Below are 24,113 nucleotides of genomic sequence, written 5' to 3' on the forward strand. Positions count from 1 at the left end.
CCGTGATCACTAATTTGTTCCATATAGCTGAATATTCTGTTTGAGGTCAAGCACTCACAGACATAAAAGTGGATCTGGCAAAGACAGAGAGAACCAGTGTCAGTGGCAACACACCAGGTGATCCTCTGTCACCTCTTCCCACGTTATTCACAGAATCCCCAAACATCTGTTCTCTGGTCGACTGCCCAGAGTCTTGTCATCATGGGGAATCCTCTGGGATTCCTTAAACACAGAAATACAGTGTCTTGCATAGCAGAGGGACTCACAAGCACTTGCAGGAAGGAAAAAGGGAGGAAGGTCTGGGAGAGGCAAGAAAAACACCAGCTCTACACCTGCCCTGTGAGAGAGCTAAGAAGGCCACTTTGCACATGGCTGCAGGGAAGCTGCCACCTCAGTAAGGAGGACACCAGGCTGTATCTGAACGCACTGCCACATACCCACACAATAGGTTCCATTTGTCTGGAAGTTAACTGGGGGCAGGAAATAAAAAAGCAAAAATAAAACATTAAGAAAAATCTCTAAGGAAAGATTCCATTTGCTGCCTAGCCAACTCTAATTTTATTAAAAATAAATGTTTATCTGTCATTTAATGGTAAGGGCAAACCTATTAAAATATACTGCCTCCCTGCCAAGTTGTCAATAGACAGTATCACAAATGTAAAGGGAAAGAAAAAAAAAATAAAGATATTTTTCTAGAGTTCAGTGACTTTCTCTTTAGTATCATATATAATGCAGAGAACAGTGTGGATAAGCAAGACAGAAACAGTAATATATCTTTAATCATTTTGCCTTGATTTTCCCTGACAAAATACACTATGCAAGAAATATAAATCTTCCTGAGGGAATTAAAAAAAAGTCACAAATGGCCAAAGAACTCTTCCCTGAAATGGGTTATTAGGAGAAAAATATCACTAAATAAGCAAAATTAAAAAAAAAAAAAAAAACATAAAAGCAAGGCAATTGCAGGTACTGACTCCAACTAGAAGTTATGTAATACAGAAATGATGAGCTTTTACTTAAAGCAACACATGGCATGGTACATGTTGGGGGAAAAAATGATTGATGAAGAAAAGATCCATTAAAGTTTGTTCATCTGTTTGAAAGTTACATGACTCATGCACAGAGCTAGGGAGGGAAGGAGTCAAGGACAAGATGGAAGATGTATTCTAACCCCATACCGTGTTTTCAGCGCTATAGCCACACTGCTGCATCTCCTGGGAATACACGCTCATCACAGATCTTGCTTCCTGAGGCTCAGGCAGTTCATGATCACAGAACCACTGTGCACCAAAGTGAAGTTCCTTCATGGATGGAACAGGAGCGGCCTCCTGAATGTGCGGTGAAGGATACGACTCCATGGACTGAAGGTGGTCTTGATACAGCTCATATTCTTCATCGACAAGCATTTCTCTTTCTTCGCCCATTTCCTGCATTCTGGGAGCCATAAATTCGTGCATTTCCCAGGCCTCCTTGCTGGTGTCTATCTCTTTTTGTTGGGACTGGAAAGCCTTTCCCAAATCTAGAAATGGCTCATCCACAAGTTCTTCTTTAAAATAAGGCTCATCTCTAAAGCCCTGTTAAAAAAAAAAAAAAAAAAATGCAGAAAATCTTAAACTATGCCTGTCTTAAAGCTGCACTCTATACATTAACTAGGAAATTAACCCCTGACATAACTGCAGCAAGGGGTATTATGTGCCAATGCACAGTTGACCTAAACAGCTCTCCACTACAAATGAGGAGAAACACAAGCTTACTACCACACAACCCTCAACCTCAGAAAGAAACAAACAGCAAAATAGGAAGCAAATACGCCTTTGGCAAGGTGACTGACTGGTTTAATAGGTTCATTATTCATTAACCACCTGAAAATTCTCAGTCAGAAATAGGAATTTTGTTCAACACTGTAAACCAATTACAATGGAAAAAATAAAAATCATTATAAAAAATTCATACTTCACTACTCAGAAGATCAAGTACATAAAACTGAAGCTAGATAGTCACACGTGAGCAGAAACTTTGTGGCGTTCTTAGGTAACACTTGAAATCTGCTGCGCCTTGACTGAACTCCAAGGCTCCTGATGTCCATCTTTTTTGTTGGGACTGGAAAGCCTTTCCCAAATCTAGAAACTTTAGGGTGCTGAGCAGTGAGGCCCAATTCCTTCTAAGGAATCAATGACATTTCCTATTTTAAGTGCTATTCACTACATATCAATAAATGTAAATTCCTGAAATGAATCTACTTCTTCCCATTGCTTCCTCATTTGCAGCTAAACATTACTGTAGTGAAGCTTTTAAACTAGTACAGTATACCAAATACTGCAACCTAGTTATTTCAAAAAAAATTAAAAGCAGCACTTAGAGGATATAACCTGTCACAGAGTTATGAAATTATAACAAAAAAAATGTCTAAACTGAAAAAAGATAACGGGGCGTTCCCTGGCAGCCAAGTAGTTTAAGGATCCAGTGTTGTGACTTAGGCTGCTGCTATGGCATGGGTTTGATTCATGGTCTTGGAACTTCCACATGCCGTAGCAAAAAAAAAAAAAAAAAAAAAATACACACACACACACACACACATAGAGAGAGAGAGAGAGAGGAGAGAGAGAGATAAAATGTACATTACAGGACTAAATATCGGCTTTAGACACTGTCAACAAACTGTGCAAAGAATATCAAAAGACAGTTGTTATCAAGTAAAGCAAAACCATACTCTAACTGCAAAGAGCAAAATAAACACAATTCATTTTAAGAATAAAAAAGGAAAAGTTTCCTTTCTAATATTAAAGCATAAAGTAAGGTTTGTCTAAATAACTTTTTGCTTAAAAAGTATTCAATAAGAAGCTCTTCTGTTCAGCTCTTATTCTACAGCATTTTAAATGCAGGTCTATTCGCAAAAATATGTTCTACCCTCCAAATTTTCAGAATATATTAGTGACATAAAATCAGGTATGTTTGTTTGTTCTTTGAAAATGTCTTACACACCTGGCTGATGTCAATGTGATATGAGAAAAAATTTTAGTTTAAAAAAAATTAATAAAGATAGAAGGATTATTTAATTTGTATCTATTTAGCCAAGGGAGGGAGAACAAGCTTTTGTCTTCTTTAAAATAGCAATGGTTGGAGTTCCCGTTGTGGCTCAGAGGTTAACGAACCCAACTAGTATCCATGAGGACGCGGGTTTGACCCTTGGCCTTGCTCAGTGGGTTAAGGACCTGGTGTTGCTGTGTAGGTCGCAGACATGGTTCGGATCCCGAGTTGCTGTGGCTGTGGGGGCTACAGCTCCAATTTGACCCCTAGGCTGGGAATCTCCATGTGCCAGCAGTGCAGTCCTAAAAAGACAAAAGACCAAAAAAAAAAAGCAGCTGTTTAAATGGAAAAATAAATAAATGTACCTTGGGTGCTTCAAGTATTAAAGATGAATTTAGACCATGAATTGTTCCTGAAGTTTCAGTCTTGTCTTCATTATTGTTTGAATATAAAATATTACTTTCTTCCTCTTTTTCTTCCTGAAAATAGAAGCACTTTTAATTTTTAATTTTTTAGCATGATTGAAGAAATGATTTTGTCAACCATGAAACTTTTTTTTACTGAGTTCTAATCAACATATAATATTATATTAGTTTTAAGTGTACAACAGAATGATTTGTATCTTTTGATCACTTTCACCCATTTTACCCACTCCCAACTCCCACACTTAGCAACCAAAGTAGTGGTTTTTTTTGGGGGGGGGGGTGTTGACTGCGCCTGATGCAGAAGTTCCTGGGCCAGGAATGAAACCCATGCCACAGCTGTGACCTGAATTACAGCAGTAACAATGCTGGATCCTTATTTCAACTGAGTCAAAAGGAAACTCCAAGTAAAGAAGCATTTTCATAATCAAGAAAATATCTTACTTTCAAACGCCTTTCAGATTAATTCTCATCTTTACACTAAAAGCAAGTATGCAATAAAAGTTATGTAAATTGTTTTATTAGACCAAATTTTATTTAATAATAATTTTAAAAGGCATAGGCAGGTCAAAGCTTCTCAAGGCTTTTACTTTTTTCACGTATTCCTTAAAGAAAAAAATCACTTTCCTTAATATTAAGAAATGCCTAAGTTTATACGGTTGATACTCGAAATATTTAACAAAAGTACATTATAGTCACTCTCCATCAGAAGAGGGACAATCCCGAGGCTCACCAGCTCAGTATCAGTTGCCGGTAATAACACAACTGCTATTTATCAAGTCCTAGCTATTTATCACCATCTATGGTAAATTTTACGTGCTTCATCTCAATCTTTACAGCAATCCCATTAGGTCATGAATTTATATTCACATAAAAACAACAGCAAATATATATATATATATATACACATACATATATATGTCTCACAGGCACAGGTTTTTGCACTTAAAATGTAGCAATTCATTTATTTATATATACTCTAAGAAGTAGGTGCTCTTGGAGTTTCTGTCGTGGCTCAGAGGTAACGAATCTGACTAGGAACCATGAGGTTGCAGGTTCGATCCCTGGCCTCGCTCAGTGGGTTAAGGATCTGGCGTTGCCGTGAGCTGTGGTGTAGGTTGCAGATGCAGCTCGGATCCTGTGTAGGCCGGTGGCTACAGCTCCGATTCAGCCCCTAGCCTGGGAACCTCCATATGCCGCAGGAGCGGCCCAAGAAATGGCAAAAAGACAAAAAAAAAAAAAAAAAAAAAGGTAGGTGCTCTTATGAACTACATTTTACAGAATGAGTAAAAGATGCACAAAAATTTGCTCAATGTTACATAACTAGCCAGTTATACAGTTATACACCCAGAATTTGAGTCCCGGCTGTCTGGCTCTAGATCCTGGGACTTCCACCAGCATGCTATGTGATCCCAAGCGGGAGCTGGTGAGGGAAATAACTGGCCCAAAGATACATAGCTTTGCAAATCACAGAACTAAGCAAAAACCCACAGCCATCTGGCTCAAGAACTCCATTGCCAGCTCTGTCCTGTTAGTTCTGAAGATACAATACAGTTTTTAAGGTCAGTTCATTCATATTTTGTATGTGGAATATTTGAGGTGAGTTGAGAAAAGAAAAAGTCGCATTTGTGCTTATAAAAATACACATGTAATATATATGTATATAAGACTACAAGATTGTAATACAAGATTATATAATATCTATAATATATAAATAGTACATATCTATATAAGACAATAAAAAATAATTTTGTTCTCCTGTTTTCTATTCATAGTCTTTCTGCTCCAACCTGACTCTTCTTTACACTCTATTCCTGGTTCCTTTGAGGACTAAATAAATATTCAGCAAACATTAGGTGATAGATAAGTGGCCACCCATTGGACCATAAAAGAGAGAGAGACAGGCAGACAGACCTCAGCAGAGATCGATTTAGACTGTTCTGCTAAAAGAAACCAGGTGTTATAGAAGGAACAACTCAGTGGCAATTCCACTAAGAATTTTTAAGTCTTGAAAGTGACCTTCCTCTCATTCCTTTCCTGGCCTCCCACACCCCAGTATTCCAGCAGCCTTTACTTGCTGAGGGAGGCCTGGGCAAAGGTCCATCTCACAATTATCACATTCAAAAATCCTCCCAGAGTAAAGCTCCGAGGTCCAGAAGTTTCTGCATCTCCACCTCTCCCCAGAATAGCGCAGGCATCCACACCCAGTTAGTACTAAGTTCTGGTTTTTGTGGTTTTTTTACACTTCCTGAGACTTCCTTAAACTGTTTCAAAGTAAAGTCACACTGTATGCGATGGGATTTCTTCTAGCAACCCAAATAAAGAGGCAAATAGTCATCAGGGGAAATCTGAACCAAAGTGCTTGCCACAATCCAAAATAAAGAAGATGAGGTCCCCGTAAAAACACCAAGTTTTCCGCTTCTCAATTTTTCCAAAAATCAAATGGGCATCTCCTGGTATATATTGGGATGCCCCCCCACCCCCACACACACACACTAAATATGAACATAAAGTCAAGAACATAGCTATGTGCTATATTCCATTTTGAAATGTTTAAAGTATCTGGTGAGTATAACATACAGTCATTTTAATGTGTAATAGATGAAGAATAATAAAGTAATGCATGAAGATCATGTGGGGTTCCCCAAGGCAAAAGTACTATATGCAATACATGAATCTGTCTTTATCTATATATGAACACATCTAACTATATCTATGCAGACAGTTATCTACCTACACATCTATCTATTTGAACACTTGTGGTATGCTAATCTGTTGCATGGAATAAAAGAATTTTAAAGTTAAGAAAGATCTTAGGAATTTGCTCAACTTGCTCAGTCTTTTCAGAAATGCAAAAGTAGGTTCAGAAAAGAAAACTGATGTACCTACGATCAAACAACTGGTACAGTGTTTCTCAAAGCACAAGAATCTACATCAGAACTGAAGCAGTGAAAAAGTAGGTTCAGAAAAGAAAACTGATGTACCTACGATCAAACAACTGGTACAGTGTTTCTCAAAGCACAAGAATCTGCATCAGAACTGAAGCGGTGACTCACTAAAGAGGTAGACTCCTGAACAGCACATGGCAACCACTAGATCAGAATCTCTGAGAGTAGGATCTGGGAAACTGCATTTTGTTGTTGTTGTTGTTGTTGTTGTTGTTGTTGTTGTTGTTGCTATTTCTTGGGCCGCTCCCGCAGCATATGGAGGTTCCCAGGCTAGGGGTCTAATCGGAGCTGTAGCCACCGGCCTACGCCAGAGCCACAGCAACGCGGGATCCGAGCCGCGTCTGCAACCTACACCACAGCTCACGGCAACGCCGGATCGTTAACCCACTGAGCAAGGGCAGGGACCGAACCCACAACCTCATGGTTCCTAGTCGGATTCGTTAACCACTGCGCCACGACGGGAACTCCCGGAAGCTGCATTTTAACCATCTTCATGGTGATTCTGGCCACATCCATGGCAAGTGGAAGTTTCTGGGCCAGGGACTAGACCCAAGCCACTGTAGTAAGAACACCAGACCCCTAACCCACTCAGCTACCCAGGAACCACTCCACAGCAATTTTTATGTCTATCACATATCTTTGAATTTGAGACCCACTGGGCTAACTTGTAGCAAAGTTAAAATAGAGCCCAGATTTCTTGAAATCCAGTCCAGCACTCCACCACAACCATGCTATTTAAAACATGCTGCATAAAACCAAACAACTAGTGACAATAAATTAAAATAAGAACACACAGCATTGTGGCTAAGAGCACAGGGTCTGAAGCTGACTTTCTATTCCAACTCTGCCCCTTACTAGTTATATCACCTTGGACAACTGACTTAACTCTGTGTTGTGACTAACTCATCTGTAATGACAGTAAGAAGAGGACTGCCTCCTCTTAAAGTTTCTGTGATGATTGAATTAGTGTGAGTTAAGAGCTTAAAATACCGACTGACATTCAGTAAGCACTCAAAAATACTTTCGTGCCGCTTGAGAATTATCAAGTATTTTTTACAAGGGGAACCTCAACAGCACCATAGCTAATGCAGCTTTCAGTCAGAAACAGTTAACTGATCTAGTACATGTAATTAAGCAACAAGGTGACTTCAGGAGAGCTTGACCACATCAGAGTTGTTACAAGGCACTTTGATGGTCAGAAAAATATATTAAAATCTCTTTGCCATATGGTTAAAATGATATGGTTAACTAGATTTCAACTTATCATGCCATCTCGACATCATGCCCAAATGACAGTTAAAACACATAAACAGACTTAATTTATATCATAGGGGATATATATAATGAGAATGTAGAAGTCTGTGCTAAAAGCATGAAGGTAGAAGTAGTAGCAGTAAGATCCGTAATGTTGGCAGCTAGCACTGATGTTGTAATGTGCTAAGCTCTTAACATCATCTCTAATCCTCAAAACGCTGCGAGGTAGACGTTTTTTCTGAACATTAAGAAACTTGCACAAGGACTTCTCACTGTGGCTCAGTGGGTTAAGGACCCAATGTTGTCTCTGTGAGGACGTGGGCTTGATCCCTGGCCTCGCTCAGTGGGTTAAGGATCTGGCAGTGATGCAAGCTGCAGTGAAAGTCACAGATGCAGCTCGGATCTGGTGGCTGTGGGCTGTGGCACAGGCCTCAGCTGCAGCTTTGATTCCACTCCTGCCCCAGGAACTTCAATATGCCACAGGTGTAGCCATTTAAAAAAAAAAAAAAAACAAAAAAAAAACTGTAATTAACCATTACAGTATTATCCTATATTAATAAAATTCAACACTTACCACCAAAGGCTTACAGATGCCAAGGCGTACAGTGCCTGGTGGCACAGCCTTCAGCACTTCTACAGCTTCAGCAAGGGTGGTATTGTCCAAACAGTATTCATTGACTGAGACCAGGCGGTCTCCAGGTAAAAGTTCTCCACCTCTTTCTGCCACACCATCTGGTACCAGGGAGCGAATCACAATCACTGATCTTGTGGGATCTAAGGGGTCCTAGGGATCAACCAGAAAAGAAAGATAAGTCAGTTCCCTGAAAACAAACACAGAGCCTTAAGACAGGTAGGTGTACCGGTATCCCTCAGAGATAACGTGGGTTCCAGACCACTGCAATAAAGCGAGCATCACAGTAAAGCAAGTCACACAAGGTTTCTGGTTTTCCCGGGGCATATAAGTTACGTTTATACTATACTATAGTTTATAAAGTGTACAATAGCATTATGTCTGAAAAAGGAAGGTCATACCTTAGTGAAAAAAATACTTTATTACTAAAAAATGCTAACCATCACCTGACAACATAGGGTTGCCACAAACTTTCAATTTGAAAAGAAAAAAAAAATGCAGTATCTGCAAAATGCAATAGAAAAAGGTATGTCTGACTCATGACTTATCTATTTATATGCCCAGCATCCTGGTGATACTCTTCCAGGACATAATCTATTAAAATATCACTCTATACATCCACACAAAGACAAGATCTATTAAAATATCACTCTGGGAGTTCCCGTCGTGGCGCAGTGGTTAACGAATCCGACTAGGAACCATGAGGCTGCGGGTTCGATCCCTGCCCTTGCTCAGTGGGTCAAGGTTCCGGCGTTGCCGTGAGCTGTGGTGTAGGTCACAGACGCGGCTCGGATCCTGCGTTGCTGTGGCTCTGGCGTAGGCTGGCAGCTACAGCTCCGATTCGACCTCTAGCCCGGGAACCTCCATATGCCGCAGGAGCGGCCCAAGAAATGGCAAAAAGACAAAAAAAAAAAAAAAAAAAAAAAAAAAAAAAAAAAAAAAAAATATCACTCTGTACACCTATGCAAATATCAGCGTGTATCAGGGTAAAGTCATAACCTTAACAATTTCAATTGCATGTCTGAGTGCTTAATACATATGAATTTCTTTTTTAAACTTTTGATGACTGTTATTTTGTTGGACAAGAGGTCTGGGGAGTTGGGAAAGACTCCGTGACATCCTCAAGCAGAATCATAGTATGGACCAAAGACAAGCCCATCTAATTACTGCTCTTGGACAATAAGTATATGGGGAGTATAAAATCTTCTTGCGAAATCACTTAAGTTCAAAACAGACATGTCAACGATGGCATACTCCACTGTATTTAAGAAGTATGTTTATAATGCCATTTGCAGCAACATGGATGGAACTAGAGAATCTCATCCTGAGTGAAATGAGCCAGAAAGACAAAGACAAATACCGTACGATATCACTTATAACTGGAATCTAATATCCAGCACAAATGAACATCTCAGAAAAGAAAATCATGGACTTGGAGAAGAGAATTGTGGCTGCCTGATGGGAGGGGGAGGGAGTGGGAGGGATTGGGAGCTTGGGCTTATCAGACACAACTTAGAATAGATTTACAAGGAGATCCTGCTGAATAGCATTGAGAACTATGTCTAGATACTCATGTCGCAACCGAAGAAAGGGTGGGGGAAAAACTGTAATTGCAATGTATACATGTAAGGATAACCTGACCCCCTTGCTGTACAGTGGGAAAATAAAAAAAAAAAAAAAAAAAAAGTATGTTTAAAAATAACATAACCTGGTGAGTTCCCATTGCAGCTCAGCAGTAATGAATCCAACTAGGATCCATAGGGACACAGGTTTGATCCCTGGCCTCGATTACTGCATTAAGGATCTGGGGTTGCCATGAGTTGTGGTGTAGGTTGCAGACACAGCTTGGATCCTGCGTGGCTGTGGCTGTGGTGTAGGCTAGCAGCTGCAGCTCTAATTTGAACCCTAGCCTGGGAACTTTCACATGCCTCGAGTGCAGCCCTTCAAAAAAAAAACAAACAGGAGTTCCCATCGTGGCCCAGTGGAAACAAATGCAACTAGGAACCGTGAGGTTATGAGTTTGATCCCTGGCTTTGCTCAGTGGGTTAAGGATCTGGCATTGCCGTGAGCTGTGGTGTAGATCGCAGACACGGCTTGGATCTGGCATGGCTGTGGCTGTAGTGTAGGCAGGCAGCAAGAGTTCTGATTAGACCTCTAGCCTGGGAACCTCCATATGCCACAGGTGTGGCCCTAAAAGGACAAAAGACAAAACAAACCAAAAAACCCTGAAATTTTGACATGGTATATATAGGTTTCCCTAGGTGAGAACTACCCCAATCCAGAGAAAATGAATATGAATCCATGAACAAAACCCAGAGTTCCCGTTGTGGCACAGCAGTAATGAATACAACTAGGAACCATGAAGTTGAGGGTTCAATCCCTGGCCTCACTCAGTGGGTTAAGGATCCAGCACTGCCATGAGCTGTGGTGCAGGTAGCAGACACAGCTTGGATCTGGCCTTGCTGTGGCTGTGGTGTAGGCCGGCAGCTACAGCTCTGATTGGACCCCTAGCCTGCAAACCTCCACATGCTGTGGGTGTGGCCCTAAAAAGACAAAAACAAAAACAAAAACAAAAACAAAAAAACAAAAAAAAGAATCCGACTAGGAACCTTGTACAAAACCCAATGTGCAAGTCTCTCTCATCAACTGGGAGGACCCTATATTTTTTTTCATTAAGCACAGAAGAAAACATTGAAACTCTATAAATAGATATGGCTAATAAAAACTTATAACCCCACTGTTATTTTTTACTTTATTCAACAAACACTGTGTGTCAGGCTTTGTTGTAAGTGGTTGATAATCAGTAATTCAACTAATCCTTACAATAAACTCCAGGATGTGGGTAGATTTATTGTCTGTATTTTACAGATGAGGAAACTGAAGGTCAAAAAGTTAAGGAAAATTGCCAAGATCACCCAGCTGGTGAGTGGCAGAACCAGGATCCAAACTCAGTCTGGCTCCTAAGCCCTTTTCTTGACTACCGTGCCTCTTTCACTTTCTCTACATCATAACAGTTCAGAAGAAATTGGAAATGAAGAGTTATGAGTGGGAAAGACATATTCACATGAAAATCCTATGGTTGAGTAGAATCCCTTAATTCATCCTAATGGTGCGGGTATATGATACTATTACTGAACCCCAAACTTTACAGTGGAGAGAACAACAGATCTCACTCATAACATCGTTTGCTTTGGTTTGTCTATTTTGCTCCTACTGTTTCATTACTCACACACTATTCCATAAAGGCAAGACGTAGTAACATAAGATTTTACTACTGCTAGTCTCTATTAAACCCTTCCTGAGAAAGTAGAAACTATTAAGTTTTGCATCAGAATTATAATTTGGAATTAGTAAAGTGAGACTTTGGCAAGTTCCAGGCTATATCTGTTTGAAGTGGCTGGGTTTTGCTTTTTTTTTTTTTTTTTCAAGTTTTCTAATGCAGTTTTCTATATCTCTGTGTACAGACATCAAGGCTCATTTTCATTACTGCATGAAATTTTAACCAAATATACTATATCTAACTCAACAAAGGCTACAGAACTAATTCCCTGAAAAATGCCTTCAAACAATCAATTTCACTTTCCTTAACTAATCTTGCTTGTGCATAACCAGGTCAAGAGATTCTTGGTGAATTTCTAACATGCCCTGTTGTTATAATATCACATATTTATAAAGAGGATTGAAAGTAAAAATAGTCATGGGAACTCATTAATAAAGTACATAGTGTTAAACTATAATTACACCAATATTTTCAAGTAGAGGGAGCTATTGCATAGGAAAAGAATAGGAAGGAACCAAAAAGAAAAAAAAGTACAGTGGTGTATCAGCAGGCAATCACTGCAGTCATATAAAAGAGCTGTCTATTTTGTCACCAGCAACCATGAATCACAACACACTTTTTCATTCTGAAATATGAAACCATTACATTTTAAGTCTGACACACTAATAAATAAGCTGTACAATTATGTCCTTCATTTAGGATGTCAGTTTTTGATGGAAGGCTTTTTTATTAGGGGGGAAGGGAAACTACATAATAGCTGATTCCCCTCATGAAATGCACAGAAAGCAGTCAGTGTTACTTCGTATTAATAATTACTAAACTTTCTTAGAGAAAACTGCCCCAGTAAAATATACCAAAAGCAAATAAATGATTTCACTGGGTTGGTGTGAGCCATCTCCACAGCTTCATTTAACACCTAATCAAAAAGTACTGTTTTTAACCTGAATAAAGAGGTGAATTGGTTTACAAAATGCAGCCAGTTGAAATGATAATTAGAAACATTTCAAAGGAAGATTAACCAGGAAAAAATAGAAATAGAAGATAGACTAATAGATTTCCTTTATTATAGAAAAGTCATGGTGAGCAGTTAGTTGTACAAAATGTAATCTTCTTTAGACTGCAAAGTAGTACGGGGTGTGCTCGCTTACTAAAATTTATTCAGGCTGGGGTCTCTACTTCTTCTAAACACTAAATCTAATCTACCACCCCTTTTCCTGGAGGAGAAAACTCAAGAGCAGCTTCTTTGTCACTTAAAAAAAAAAAAGACAAACCTCCCACTGCTGAAGATACCCCATTATGGATAATCACTACTTCATTTTCCACGGTGACGTTTCTGACTGTGTGATTTCTCACGTAGCTGCATGGAGTTGCTCTACTGAGTGAGTAATGGTCGTTTCCTTTCATGGTCATTACATGGTAAGGCCCGTAGCAGCCACTTTATGGAAAAAGAGCTACTAGGGCAGCTACTGCAAAAAACATGCTTAAAAACCAGCCTCATTCAGGCTGCTTCTCATCAGAAAAGTCTCTTAGCTGAAAATACAGTCTATAATAGCATATCCACGTTAAAACAAACAAAATGTTATTAGAGATATTTCTTAAGACCTCTACACAACTCCTGGACCCTATCCAGATTTTTTCCAATTCCTCATCAGTTTTAATCATCTTTTAACATAATTTTAAAATCTAATTTTTCTTGTTTTGGTTAAAAAAAAAAAAACAATGCAAGGAACACTGTTTTCAAGAATAAAGATGTTGTTTATTCTTTATCCTCTAAACAGCCAATAGAGGGCACTCAATGCCAACCACAGAACCCAAAAAATATCATCTTTTAGTATGTAAGCTTTTCTCCTCTTCTGAAAGATGTTTTTTCCTATTTATTCAAAAGCCATATATTCTTGTACATGTCCTAACAGTATCCCATATGTTTACTTTAACTCTACCATTTATGAAATTGTTCCCTACAGCTCCTAAAAACTCTTACAATCAATTAAGCACGGCCGACTTTCACCAGAATACTGCACAGGAAGACAGGAGATCTGACCTGAATTCTTCTCACTACTTAGCTATGAAATCCAGAGAGAACCAACCTTAACTGCTCTCACAGGTGAATAAAAGTGCCTGAAGAAAAGTGCATATAAGTGCATTTTTGAGGTCTCTTGAGGTGATAACTAATGTTTGATAGTTATTATAAACACAGGATGTTTCAACATTGGGGGAAAGCCAAGCTGACAGACTCCACTCCTCCCATAACCCCTAAGTGGTACGACCATACATGAGCCTTAACTTCTTTTCCTTTGCCCCTTCACAAAGTTGCTAACTAAGGCACCTCCTTTTTTTGTTTGTTTTGTTTTGGCTTTTTGTTTTTGCAGGGCCACACCTGCGGCATATGGAGGTTCCCAGGCTAGGCGTCGAATCAGAGCTGTAGTCACCACTGGGCCTATGCCAGAGCCACCGCAAAGCGGGATCTGAGCCACGTCTGTGACCTACACCACAGCTCACGGCAACGCTGGATCCTTAACCCACTGAGCGAGGCTAAGGATTGAACCAGTGTCCTCATGGATGCTAGTCAGGTTCGTTAACCGCTGAGCCACTTCGGAAACTCGAAGGCACCTCAATTTCATCTTCTATCTCTTCTATCTGATCCTCTCTCCATTTCTGCTGCCACAGCCTTGGTTCAGCCTCTCATTATTTCTTCCCTACTCAACAGCTTCAGTCTCGAAAAAGGTCTATTTCCAAGCTTACCCTCATCAGTCTATTTTCTACAGAAATAAAGCAATGATTTTAAAGACAAAAATGGGTTCAGAATTCCTCCTTTGCTTCACTTTGGTGACACTCACTGCCTTCAGGATAAAGTCCTAACTCTTTGGTAGAGAAATTCTTCCAGATCCGCAGTTTAGTCTCATCTCCCCTTGCTCGTCCCCCGTGTACCACTGCCCACCTCCATTTGCCCCACACGTTGTCCCAACAATCCAGAACTCCTGAGGTTCAGGGACTGTGAAAGGCTTCAGCATGCTTCAGCACACCCTACAAACCATTCCATCTGCCAGGAATGCTTTCCCTGTCCCACTGCCACTGATCCAACTCTTTACCACCAGAGTCAGCTCAAGGGCTTCCTCAAAGCTTTCCCTGACCCTCTGAAGAAGACACCAGTGCTTCCTACTCTGCGATATCTCTAAACCCAAAAACGACCTTCCCTTCCAGCATCTGTCGTAATATCGTCTCCAGATCTTTTCGAATAAGTTAGGCCCTCCTGCTAGATGTACCCACGGCACCTTGCATTTTTCCTGTAACAACTCTTGACATTTTACTGAAATTATTTTAACCATCTTCCCTACTGAGCCCAAGCTTCATGAGAACAAGGCTATATTTGCTCATCTGCTACTTTGTTTCCAGGGCCAACCACAGTGCCTGCCACACAGAAGGGACGGAATAAGACTGGAAACATCAAATGACTGCATCTATTTAGTTTCTCTCTCCTTGCTAGACTGTAAGTACATTACAAGCAAAGACCATGTTCCATCACTTGTGAATAACAACTCTTGTTAATGCTTACTGAACTCTTGCCGTGACAGGCACAATCTAAATATTTTACTTTTTTGAACCTATTTTATCCTCACGGCAACACGAGGTAGGGACCATTATGATTCCTGCTTTCCACATGAGAAAACCAAGACAGAGGAACATTAAATAACTTAATCAAAACCCACAGTTGATAAATGATAGAACCGGTATTTAAACATGCCAGTCAAGCCCCAGAGTTTAGGCTCTTAGCCACTATGTGATGCAGCTTCTCTGTCTTAAGGTAGTGTTTACTAACTAGATGAATGTTGAAAGAAGGCAAATTGTTAGAAAACGTATTTTATTACCTTGCCAAAGTGTATAAAACTGAGCCCATGAAATACCACATTGGCCACTAGAGGTTTGTATTTTGGTACCTAGTTGAGAAAGTGGGAAAGCACAGAATGGGTGGCGTGCCTGCATGGACATCTAAAACACGCATTTGTTTGCCAGGTTTTAATTTACACTGATATTCTTAAGAATCCATTCCTTTGGTGAGCTAAGAACACCTTTATGTGAACAGATACAAACATGTGACAATCATTATGCCCAAATGGATGTAATTCAAAGATCCGAGGTGTGTATAAAATATATTCTATGAATATTTGTGTGCATTCCTACCGAACAAAGAGACTGGGGTTCACATAAACTAAAGGATTGTACAGGGGTGTCACCTGAGGCAGAAAGGTGCTTCAACTGAAACTGGTCTCTCTCAGAGACAGGACATCAGCCAGAAGGCAGGCAGAGCTCTAGGTGTAAAGCTGCTCTGAAACTAGTAACAATACAAGCAAGCAACCGTGGTCAGTGGAAAGGCACGAAGCAGAACATGTATATAAAGGAAGAAATGCACATGAAGAAACGTGTTCATTTAATAAACTGGCCAATGCCTCAGTAAGAGGCATTTTTTAAAATAAGAGGAATATAAGACATATATCAAGGACCATTCTGACATTCAATAGTTACATGTTTGCAGTATTACTCTAATGAAGAACAACAAAGAATAAGGTGTAACAATCACTGGACTACATGGATTCACAATAAAAGATAACCTGTGGGTTGTCCTTCTTTTTAAAAAAAAATCTATTTTGGGGAGTTCCCTGGTGGCCTAGCAGTTAAGGACACAGCATTGTCACTGCTCTGGCTTGGGTTTGATCCCTGGCCCAGAAACCTCTGCATACTGTGAGCGTGGGCAAACAAAATGAAAACAAACCTATTTTGTATCCACCACCAAAACGTTTTAAAAACATTAAGTCATGGAATAGGAATGTAGGGACCACAACAAGATGGCAGAGACCACAGTTTATTTCAGATAAAAACTTGGGTATAAACTATGTACCCTTGATAATGTTAACACTTATTGTCAACTGAGTATAAAACATAAAGTTGGCCTATAGTAAACTCAGGAGAGGAAATAGGGTTCATTCATAGAGCCTTAACTCTACGTCATCAAAGCGCTGTGCTGTTAGATATCTCACCACACCCAATCACCTGCTCTCCTGTATTACAGGAGTCCTTCCCTAAAATGAAATGATTCCAAAGAATGACTAAGAAAACAACTTCAAACAACTAGGAAATAAACAGTGCTCTACAAAACTGATCTCTTAACCGATGAATTCAGTGTTGTGTATGTTACTACACAATCGGGCTACTGAGCTTCACCCCACAAAGTTATTCACATTAGTATGAGGAATTGCGTTTCAAAGATAATGTGGAAGGATCAATGTGCATTAATTTCTGGACAACATGAGGCAGCTAACACATAATATTTGATAAGATAATTGCTCCAACCTTATATATGTATATATATATACGTATATCGTATATATGTGTATATGTGTGTTTGTGTGTGTATGTATATATATATATATATATATATATATATTTTTTTTTTTTTTTGGTCTTTTTGCCTTTTCAAGGGCCGCTTCCCGCGGCATATGGAGGTTCCCAGGCTAGGAGTCGAATCGGAGCCGTAGTCACTGGCCTATGCCAGAGCCACAGCAACGCAGGATCCAAGCTGAGTCTGCAACCTACACCACAGCTCATGGCAACGTGGGATCCTTAACCCACTGAGCAAGGCCAGGGATCAAACCCACAACCTCATGGTTCCTAGTCAGATTCATTAACCACTGCACCACGATGGGAACTCCGTTCCAACTTAATGTTGGTCAACTGCGAGAAAACTATGAAAGCAAAGAGCCAAATATGTGCTTCTTGAAGAGTCTACTCTTTTCCTTTTGGATATATAAAATTTATCATTTTAAGTGTACAGTTCAGCGGCATTAAGCACATTCACAATGTGGTACTACTGTCGTACCACTATTCATCTCCAGAACTTTCTCATCTTCCCACACTGAAACTTCAGACCCATTAAATGAGTCCCAAATTTCTCCCAACACCCAGTTCCTGGTAAGTACAATTGCACTTTCTGTCTCTCTGAATTTGTTCTTGGTTTGAGGCATATACTCTTAGAGGTGGTAATGACTCTTTGGAACTAAAGAGTCGTAAGTTAAAATCTAAGTAAATTAATAGCTAAATAATTTTTAAAGTAAGATCTCAAGGAAGTTACTAGAATGGAGAACAAAGAAAGACACCATTGAGTTTAAAAGGGAGACAGCTAGCTATCTCATCCTGAAGGAAGGCAGAAGAAAGAATAGGGGACAAAGAAGGGCAAAGCAAAGGTTCTTTTAAACACACACACACACACACGTATACATTTAAAGGAAAAAAAACAGTGATCTGCAGACGTGCTGATGCACAGCTGGCATGAATTAAAATTTCCACAGCGAGCGATGTCAGTCAGGAAACAGGAATCCAAAGATTTTTCTAAAAAGAAGAAAATAAACAAAGGAGAAGACGACAAGGAAGACAGTCACTCAATCCATTAGTAGTAGGATGGGTGAGGATTAGAAGTCAAGGAACAAGTTCTGAGCCCACAGCCTGACTGTGTTTGGTTTCACAAGTTCCACATTTCTCTGAGTCAGTTTTCTCAACTGTAAAATGAGAAAGTTGGATATATGACAGTTAAGATCTGTTCCCAACTCCAAAATCATTAACTAAATTTGACAGAACATCTAGAGTCAGATTTGTCCTTAATTTCTACCAAAACATGCACGAAACCACTACAAAAAGTAGGGAATGACGGAAGTTAATTACAAACACAGCACCAGCAATGAAAAGATGTACACTCGGGTCACAAACATGGGATAAGTGTGTCAATGATGTCTTTTAAGAACTCGTAAAACTGCCACTACCAAGAACTAACTTCCTGAGAATTCTACCATTGAAACAAAAGATATATGACGTGTTCTTTTTTATAACATGAATATTAAAAAGAACTTGTTAGGGCAAGAAAGGGCTGTGGGTTTGGAGCTGAAGTAAATAGAGGCAGGGAGTCCAGACTGTTGAGGCTTCAAGTAGTTTTACTGACCAACAAATGGCCAGGAGCACTGAGAAAAGGTCCAGGCTCCCCAGCGTTAAGGTGGTAGTAGGTTTTATAGGGGCTTGTGGCTGAAATAACCTGTGTCAAGGTTAGCATCAGGGTACAGGGGAGAGGATGAGAAAGTTCCAAGATAGGGTGTGGGAGGCGTAGGAGGAAAGGGTGAGAATGTTCCAAGATAGGGTGTGGGATGAAGATGAACAGACAAAATGTAGGGCAATCATTGTTCTGAAACGGTCGGTTCTTGGCAAGATAAGGGGGGTCAGTGGTTTGATCAGTTTAATCTGGCTCTAAGACAACTTTTTTGCCATTTTTTACTTTATCTGTCTATTTATTTATTGGCCAAGCCCGCAGGATATGGAAGTTCCCAGGCCAGGGACAAAACCTACAATACAGCAGTGGCCCAACTGGCTGCATCACAAGAGAATCCCCCCCCCCTTTTTTTTTCTTTTTTACCATTTTTATTTTTTATTTTTTAGTCTTTTTGGCCTTTTCTAGGGCTGCTGCCGCAGCATATGGAGGTTCCCAGGCTAGGGGTCTAATCAGAGCGGTAGCCACTGGCCTACACCACAGCCACAGCAATGTGGGATCTGAGCCATGTCTGAGACCTACACCACAGGTCACAGCAATGCTGGATCCTTAACCCACTGAGAAAGGCCAGGGATCAAACCTGCCATCTCATGGTTCCTAGTCGGATTCATTAACCACTGCACCATGATGGGAACTCCTCTTTTTCACCATTTTTAAATAGCAACAAAAGACATGGTAGGGACAAAATGCTGAATTAAAATCACTAGATTAGTCCTGGTTTAAGACAGTAGGATGCAATTAATAAACACTAGAAGAGCATCCTCTGACTTAACCAGTAACCAAGCATTTACTTTTAGGAAAGAGAAACAAATGCATTTATAGTGAAGGCAAGGCAATAACTAAGTGATTCTAATGTATAATGAGCAAGTTATCTTATCAGAATCTAACCCCATTTTTTTTTTTACTATTTTATAATAGCCAAGTTTTACACTAATCATACCAATCACCACAACACCATAACATTCAAAGTATCCACAAAATACTTTCAGTGCACTCAAGATAAATTAAACTGATATGGTTCCTGGCTCCTTGTGTCTTATTACTTCCTAAACACTATCAGGCATTAAGAACAGATTTTTTTCATGCATCATACATAGAAGGAAACAATCCCTGAGTAGCACAGCAAGCATAGTTCACAAGGCAATTAGAAGTGCAATGGAAGAGAAGTAGACAGAGAAACTTGCTAAAAGATCAAAATATAGTCTAAAGTAGAGGGGGAAAAATATCTAAGCTTGCACATGATTTTATTCTATATAGTTTAGTACTTTAAGAATCCATTTTAAGTACCATAATAATTTAAACGGCTCAAGCAGATTCCCATGACTTTATCTTTTCTCCTTCTTTTCTCCCAATAGATATTTTCTTGGATACTAAATATGTTTCATCTCTTGAAAATTTTATATCAAGCTGTATTTGTTGGAATTCCTGTCGTGGCTCAGTGGTTAACGACTCTGACTAGGAACCATGAGGTTGCGGGTTTGATCCCTGCCCTTGCTCAGTGGGTTGAGGATCCGGCATTGCCGTGAGCTGTGGTGTGGTTTGCAGACGTGGCTTGGATCCCGAGTTGCTGCGGCTCTGGTGTAGGCCGGCAGCTACAGCTCCCATTCAACCCTAGCCTGGGAACTCCATGTGCCCAAGTAGTGGCAAAAAGACAAAAAGATAAAAAAAAAAAAAAAAAAAGGCTGTATTTGTTTACATATTTACCATATGTAAATATGTAAACAAATACATATGTAAATATGTAAACAAACACAGCTCCTGGCCCAGGACTTCTGCCAGCTGTAAGGAAGACAAAACAAACCACAACTGTCCTTTATCTAAAAATCCCATCATCTGACTGAAATGGTTGGGGTTCCTCAGGCTGACTATATTACTCAAGGAGAAAGTCACACCCTTTATTAAAATTACATTATGAAATGTGAATATACCTAACACGAACTACATACTTAAAAACTGTTAAGATGGTAAATTTTGTATAATATATATTTTACCCTCAAATTTTTTTCAGGTAGAAAATGGATTTGTAAGAGACACCTCATTATCCTCCAGAAACTCTATCAGATGAAAGCTAATATGATGCAGGGAAAGTATGGACACATAAAACATTAAAAGCTTCTTACGTATTAGAGCTTATTTTAATTTCCCAAACACATCACTCTTAACCTAAGTCAAACACTTAGAAATACCAGCTGAGTGATACTGTTCAATTTGTCTAATCTCTGAGTTTCTCAAACGTAAGCAGAAATAACAATAGTATAGATTTGGTAGAGTTGTTAAAGCATTAAATGAGATAAGCCTTGACTAAAGTCCTTGGCAAACCCAAAGTAATCACTTCCTAAGTGTTTTTACTCTTGTTATTGTTATTACTCTTATTATTACTGTTACTATGAAGACGATGGAAAAGAAGTTGATAGGACTTATGTGTCCAAGGCGTCAACAATTACCATTTCATCAACTGCCTTCTGAATTCAACTGAGCATGTGTGGTTTAGAAGCACCCCTGGTATTACACTTACACCTTAACACATGACAGTGACGTGCTGACCTTGCACTCTCCAGATATGCGGACCTCTGCACCTGAAGAGAGGCTTAGAGCAGGGAGGCGTCCCCCGTTCCCACTCTTTCTTAAAGCAGACACTGAAAGACAGGCGCCTCTCTACACTGGCAACTTCTCTGACAACCGCCGCCTCATCAGGTGCACATGACGCCCTTCTTTCTTTAGAAAAGATTCTGCCCAGTTTTTGTTTTGTTTGGGGAGAGGGCTTTTTTTTTTTTTTTTTTTTTTTTTTTCCTACTCTATGAGATGTAGCAGGCAACACGCAGAACGAAACTTTACCAACTTTGAACCTAACTGGAAAAAGGCTTAAGGAGTCCTGCTGGGAAATGTAAGATAAAACACACAGTTTCCACTCTCTGGCAGGGAAAAGGCCATCAGGTCTCTAAAGAACTCTGGCTAGGTGGGAGCAATAAAGGCAGGAGACCATAAGGATTCAGGAATAATATGAAGTAAATCGTTTGGAACTGCTGTTTCTCTCTGGAAAGATAATCAGAAATTTTTATCATTTTTCACTGGAGCCACAACTATGAAGAATCAGTGTTGTTTCTGGTCAAAAGATGTACTTTCACGCTAGTAGACCACAGACTTGGGAGCCCAGCTCCATCACTTACTAACTGGTGATCTTGAGCAAATTCCTTAACCTCTTGTCATCAGTTTCCTTATCTATGAGGATGAGTGTAAGACCTACTACATGGGATTGTACAGATAGTTAGTGTGTGTATGCAGCACATAATTACTAGCTATCACATCCTGTGAGATGGTGGTCATGTTTTATAAATATGAGAATAGATATTTTTTCAAAGGATTGTTCCTTAAAAGGAAAAGACATCAAAGGTTCGATAGATATTAAACAGTTCACAGGAGTTCCTGTCGTGGCGCAGTGGTTAATGAATCCGACTGGGAACCATGAGGTTGTGGGGTTCGATCCCTGGCCTTGCTCAGTGGGTTAAGGCTCTGGCGTTGCCGTGAGCTGTGGTGTAGGTTGCAGACGTGGCTCAGATCCCGCGTTGCTGTGGCTCTGGCGTAGGCGGGCGGCTACAGCTCCGATTCGACCCCTAGCCTGGGAATCTCCATATGCCTCGGGAGCGGCCCAAGAAATAGCAACAACAACAACAAAAAAAAGACAAAAAGACAAAAAAAAAAAAAAAACAAAACAGTTCACAATTACTAAAGAAAATAAAGACGTAAAATCAGGGCCAAGTTAGCAATTTCAGGACATTCCTGTGCCTGGAATGCCCACGACCTGTGTGTACAAGACATGCCTCAGGTCCCTCTGAGGCCTCTCTGAATGCTAAGAAACAATCATCACAGATTCCCTGAGTCTTAAATCCATCATTGCTAAAATCACAATGGATTACGCAGAGTTGTTTTCAAGTCTGTTTCCTTTATAATATTTTAACAAATGTTTATTTATCCATTGTCTCTCTACTCCCAACTGACCTTAAACTGCATAAGGACACAAGGCCCATTACCTATTTTGTTTATTGCAACATCCCCAGTGTCTGGAATCGTGCCTGGCACAGAAGAGGCCCAATATCCATTTGCTAAACATCAGATCGTGAAAAGAATTATATCCTTTCATCTTTATGTCCCCCCATACTAACTCATAAGTGAATAATAATTTTTTGGAAGGAGAGAATGAATAACAAGTATACCAAGTCTGTGCTCAGATTTTATTTTTAAAAATCATCACCATCATCGTTTTTCAGGAACGAGAAAAACATTACTTTATGCCTGGAAAATTGAGGGCATTTATAAACAACTTTTATTTAGTCTTTACAACTTTATAAGGCAAATATTACTTCTGTTTTAGAGATGACTGTAGAAGATAGACTAACAAGTTTGCCCAAAGTCCCAGGAGGGACTTACTTGAGAGTGCTCTCAGCCACACTCCATGTTCACAGTGGCATACTCTATGTTATGCTGAACATAACATATGATTAAAATGAAACACAGAGGAGACAGCTGAGAGGGGAACTGGAGCCCTAGAAGTGGTGTGTCAAGGTCAGGTAGCCAGTCCCCTTTCATGCACCATTAACAAATTAGCCCTTTGGTCCCACATGGAGGCAACACCACTTTCTGGTGCTCACTGGGGAAGAGTGTGCCTTCTCTGGACCACTGCCTGGCTCCAAATGATACTCCCAAACAGAGCAGAGCAGTACAAACCACCATGTCCTAGGAAAACAGGTTCTCAATGCCTTCTGCCATACTCTAGGAAGGGCCATGACTTTCATCTATGAGCATGGTGCTCACCCCTGACATCAGAATCTAGAGGAAACATACAAAACACACCCACACCTAGAGGTAGAGGAAGACTGGTGAGGAGACACCTCTGGAGACAGAGTTTTTTCTTTAGACTATTTGGAATGGATAAGCAATGGGATCCTGCTGTACAGCACAGGGAAATATGTGTGATTGGGTCACTTTGTTGTATGATAGAACTTGAAGAAACACTGTAAATCAACTATACTTCAATCATAATAAGTAAAAAAAAAAAAAAATAGTAATTGTTCTATTTCTAATGACAAGGGAGACAGACATGCAGAGCCAGACTGACATTCAGTAACTTCTGAAACATCTTAAGCATTTCACAGAAGAAACATAATTACCAGCTATTGCCATAAACCTGAGCACTCTTATACCTATGTTTTAACTCTCCATGGTCGTTTCATAAGCACTAATATTTAAAGATTTACCATTTGGCCATTTCTGAAATCCTCACTAAAGGTAAAATAACAGACATATCATTTTCAGAACCTCCTCCTCCTCAGCAAAGCAATGCCTTCCAGTAACATGCAGAAAGAGTCCTTAAGAAACACTTGTGAAAAGGGGAGCTACCCTATGAGAAAGCACAATCAGCTGACTAACATTTGCTGCCTGCCCCTATTCTCTCTCCCCCCATTAGACACAA

At 39.9% G+C, this 24,113-nt stretch overlaps 1 protein-coding gene across 5 annotated transcripts in view; it reads right to left on the reverse strand.

The window, feature by feature from the left end:
* The window catches only part of PATJ (PATJ, crumbs cell polarity complex component), a 356,852-nt gene that overhangs the window by 239,292 nt on the left and 93,447 nt on the right, over window positions 1-24,113 (reverse strand). For all 5 annotated transcript variants that reach the window (XM_021096559.1, XM_021096561.1, XM_021096558.1 and 2 more), the window contains 3 exons: window positions 8,226-8,435; window positions 3,393-3,506; window positions 1,179-1,574 (listed from right to left, as the gene is read on the reverse strand). In XM_021096559.1, coding sequence (XP_020952218.1) covers window positions 1,179-1,574; window positions 3,393-3,506; window positions 8,226-8,435 — 720 coding nt within the window. The remainder of the gene's footprint in view (window positions 1-1,178; window positions 1,575-3,392; window positions 3,507-8,225; window positions 8,436-24,113) is intronic.

The sequence above is a fragment of the Sus scrofa genome, chromosome 6, assembly GCF_000003025.6.
Source record: "Sus scrofa isolate TJ Tabasco breed Duroc chromosome 6, Sscrofa11.1, whole genome shotgun sequence".
Classification (NCBI taxonomy): Eukaryota; Metazoa; Chordata; class Mammalia; order Artiodactyla; family Suidae; genus Sus; species Sus scrofa.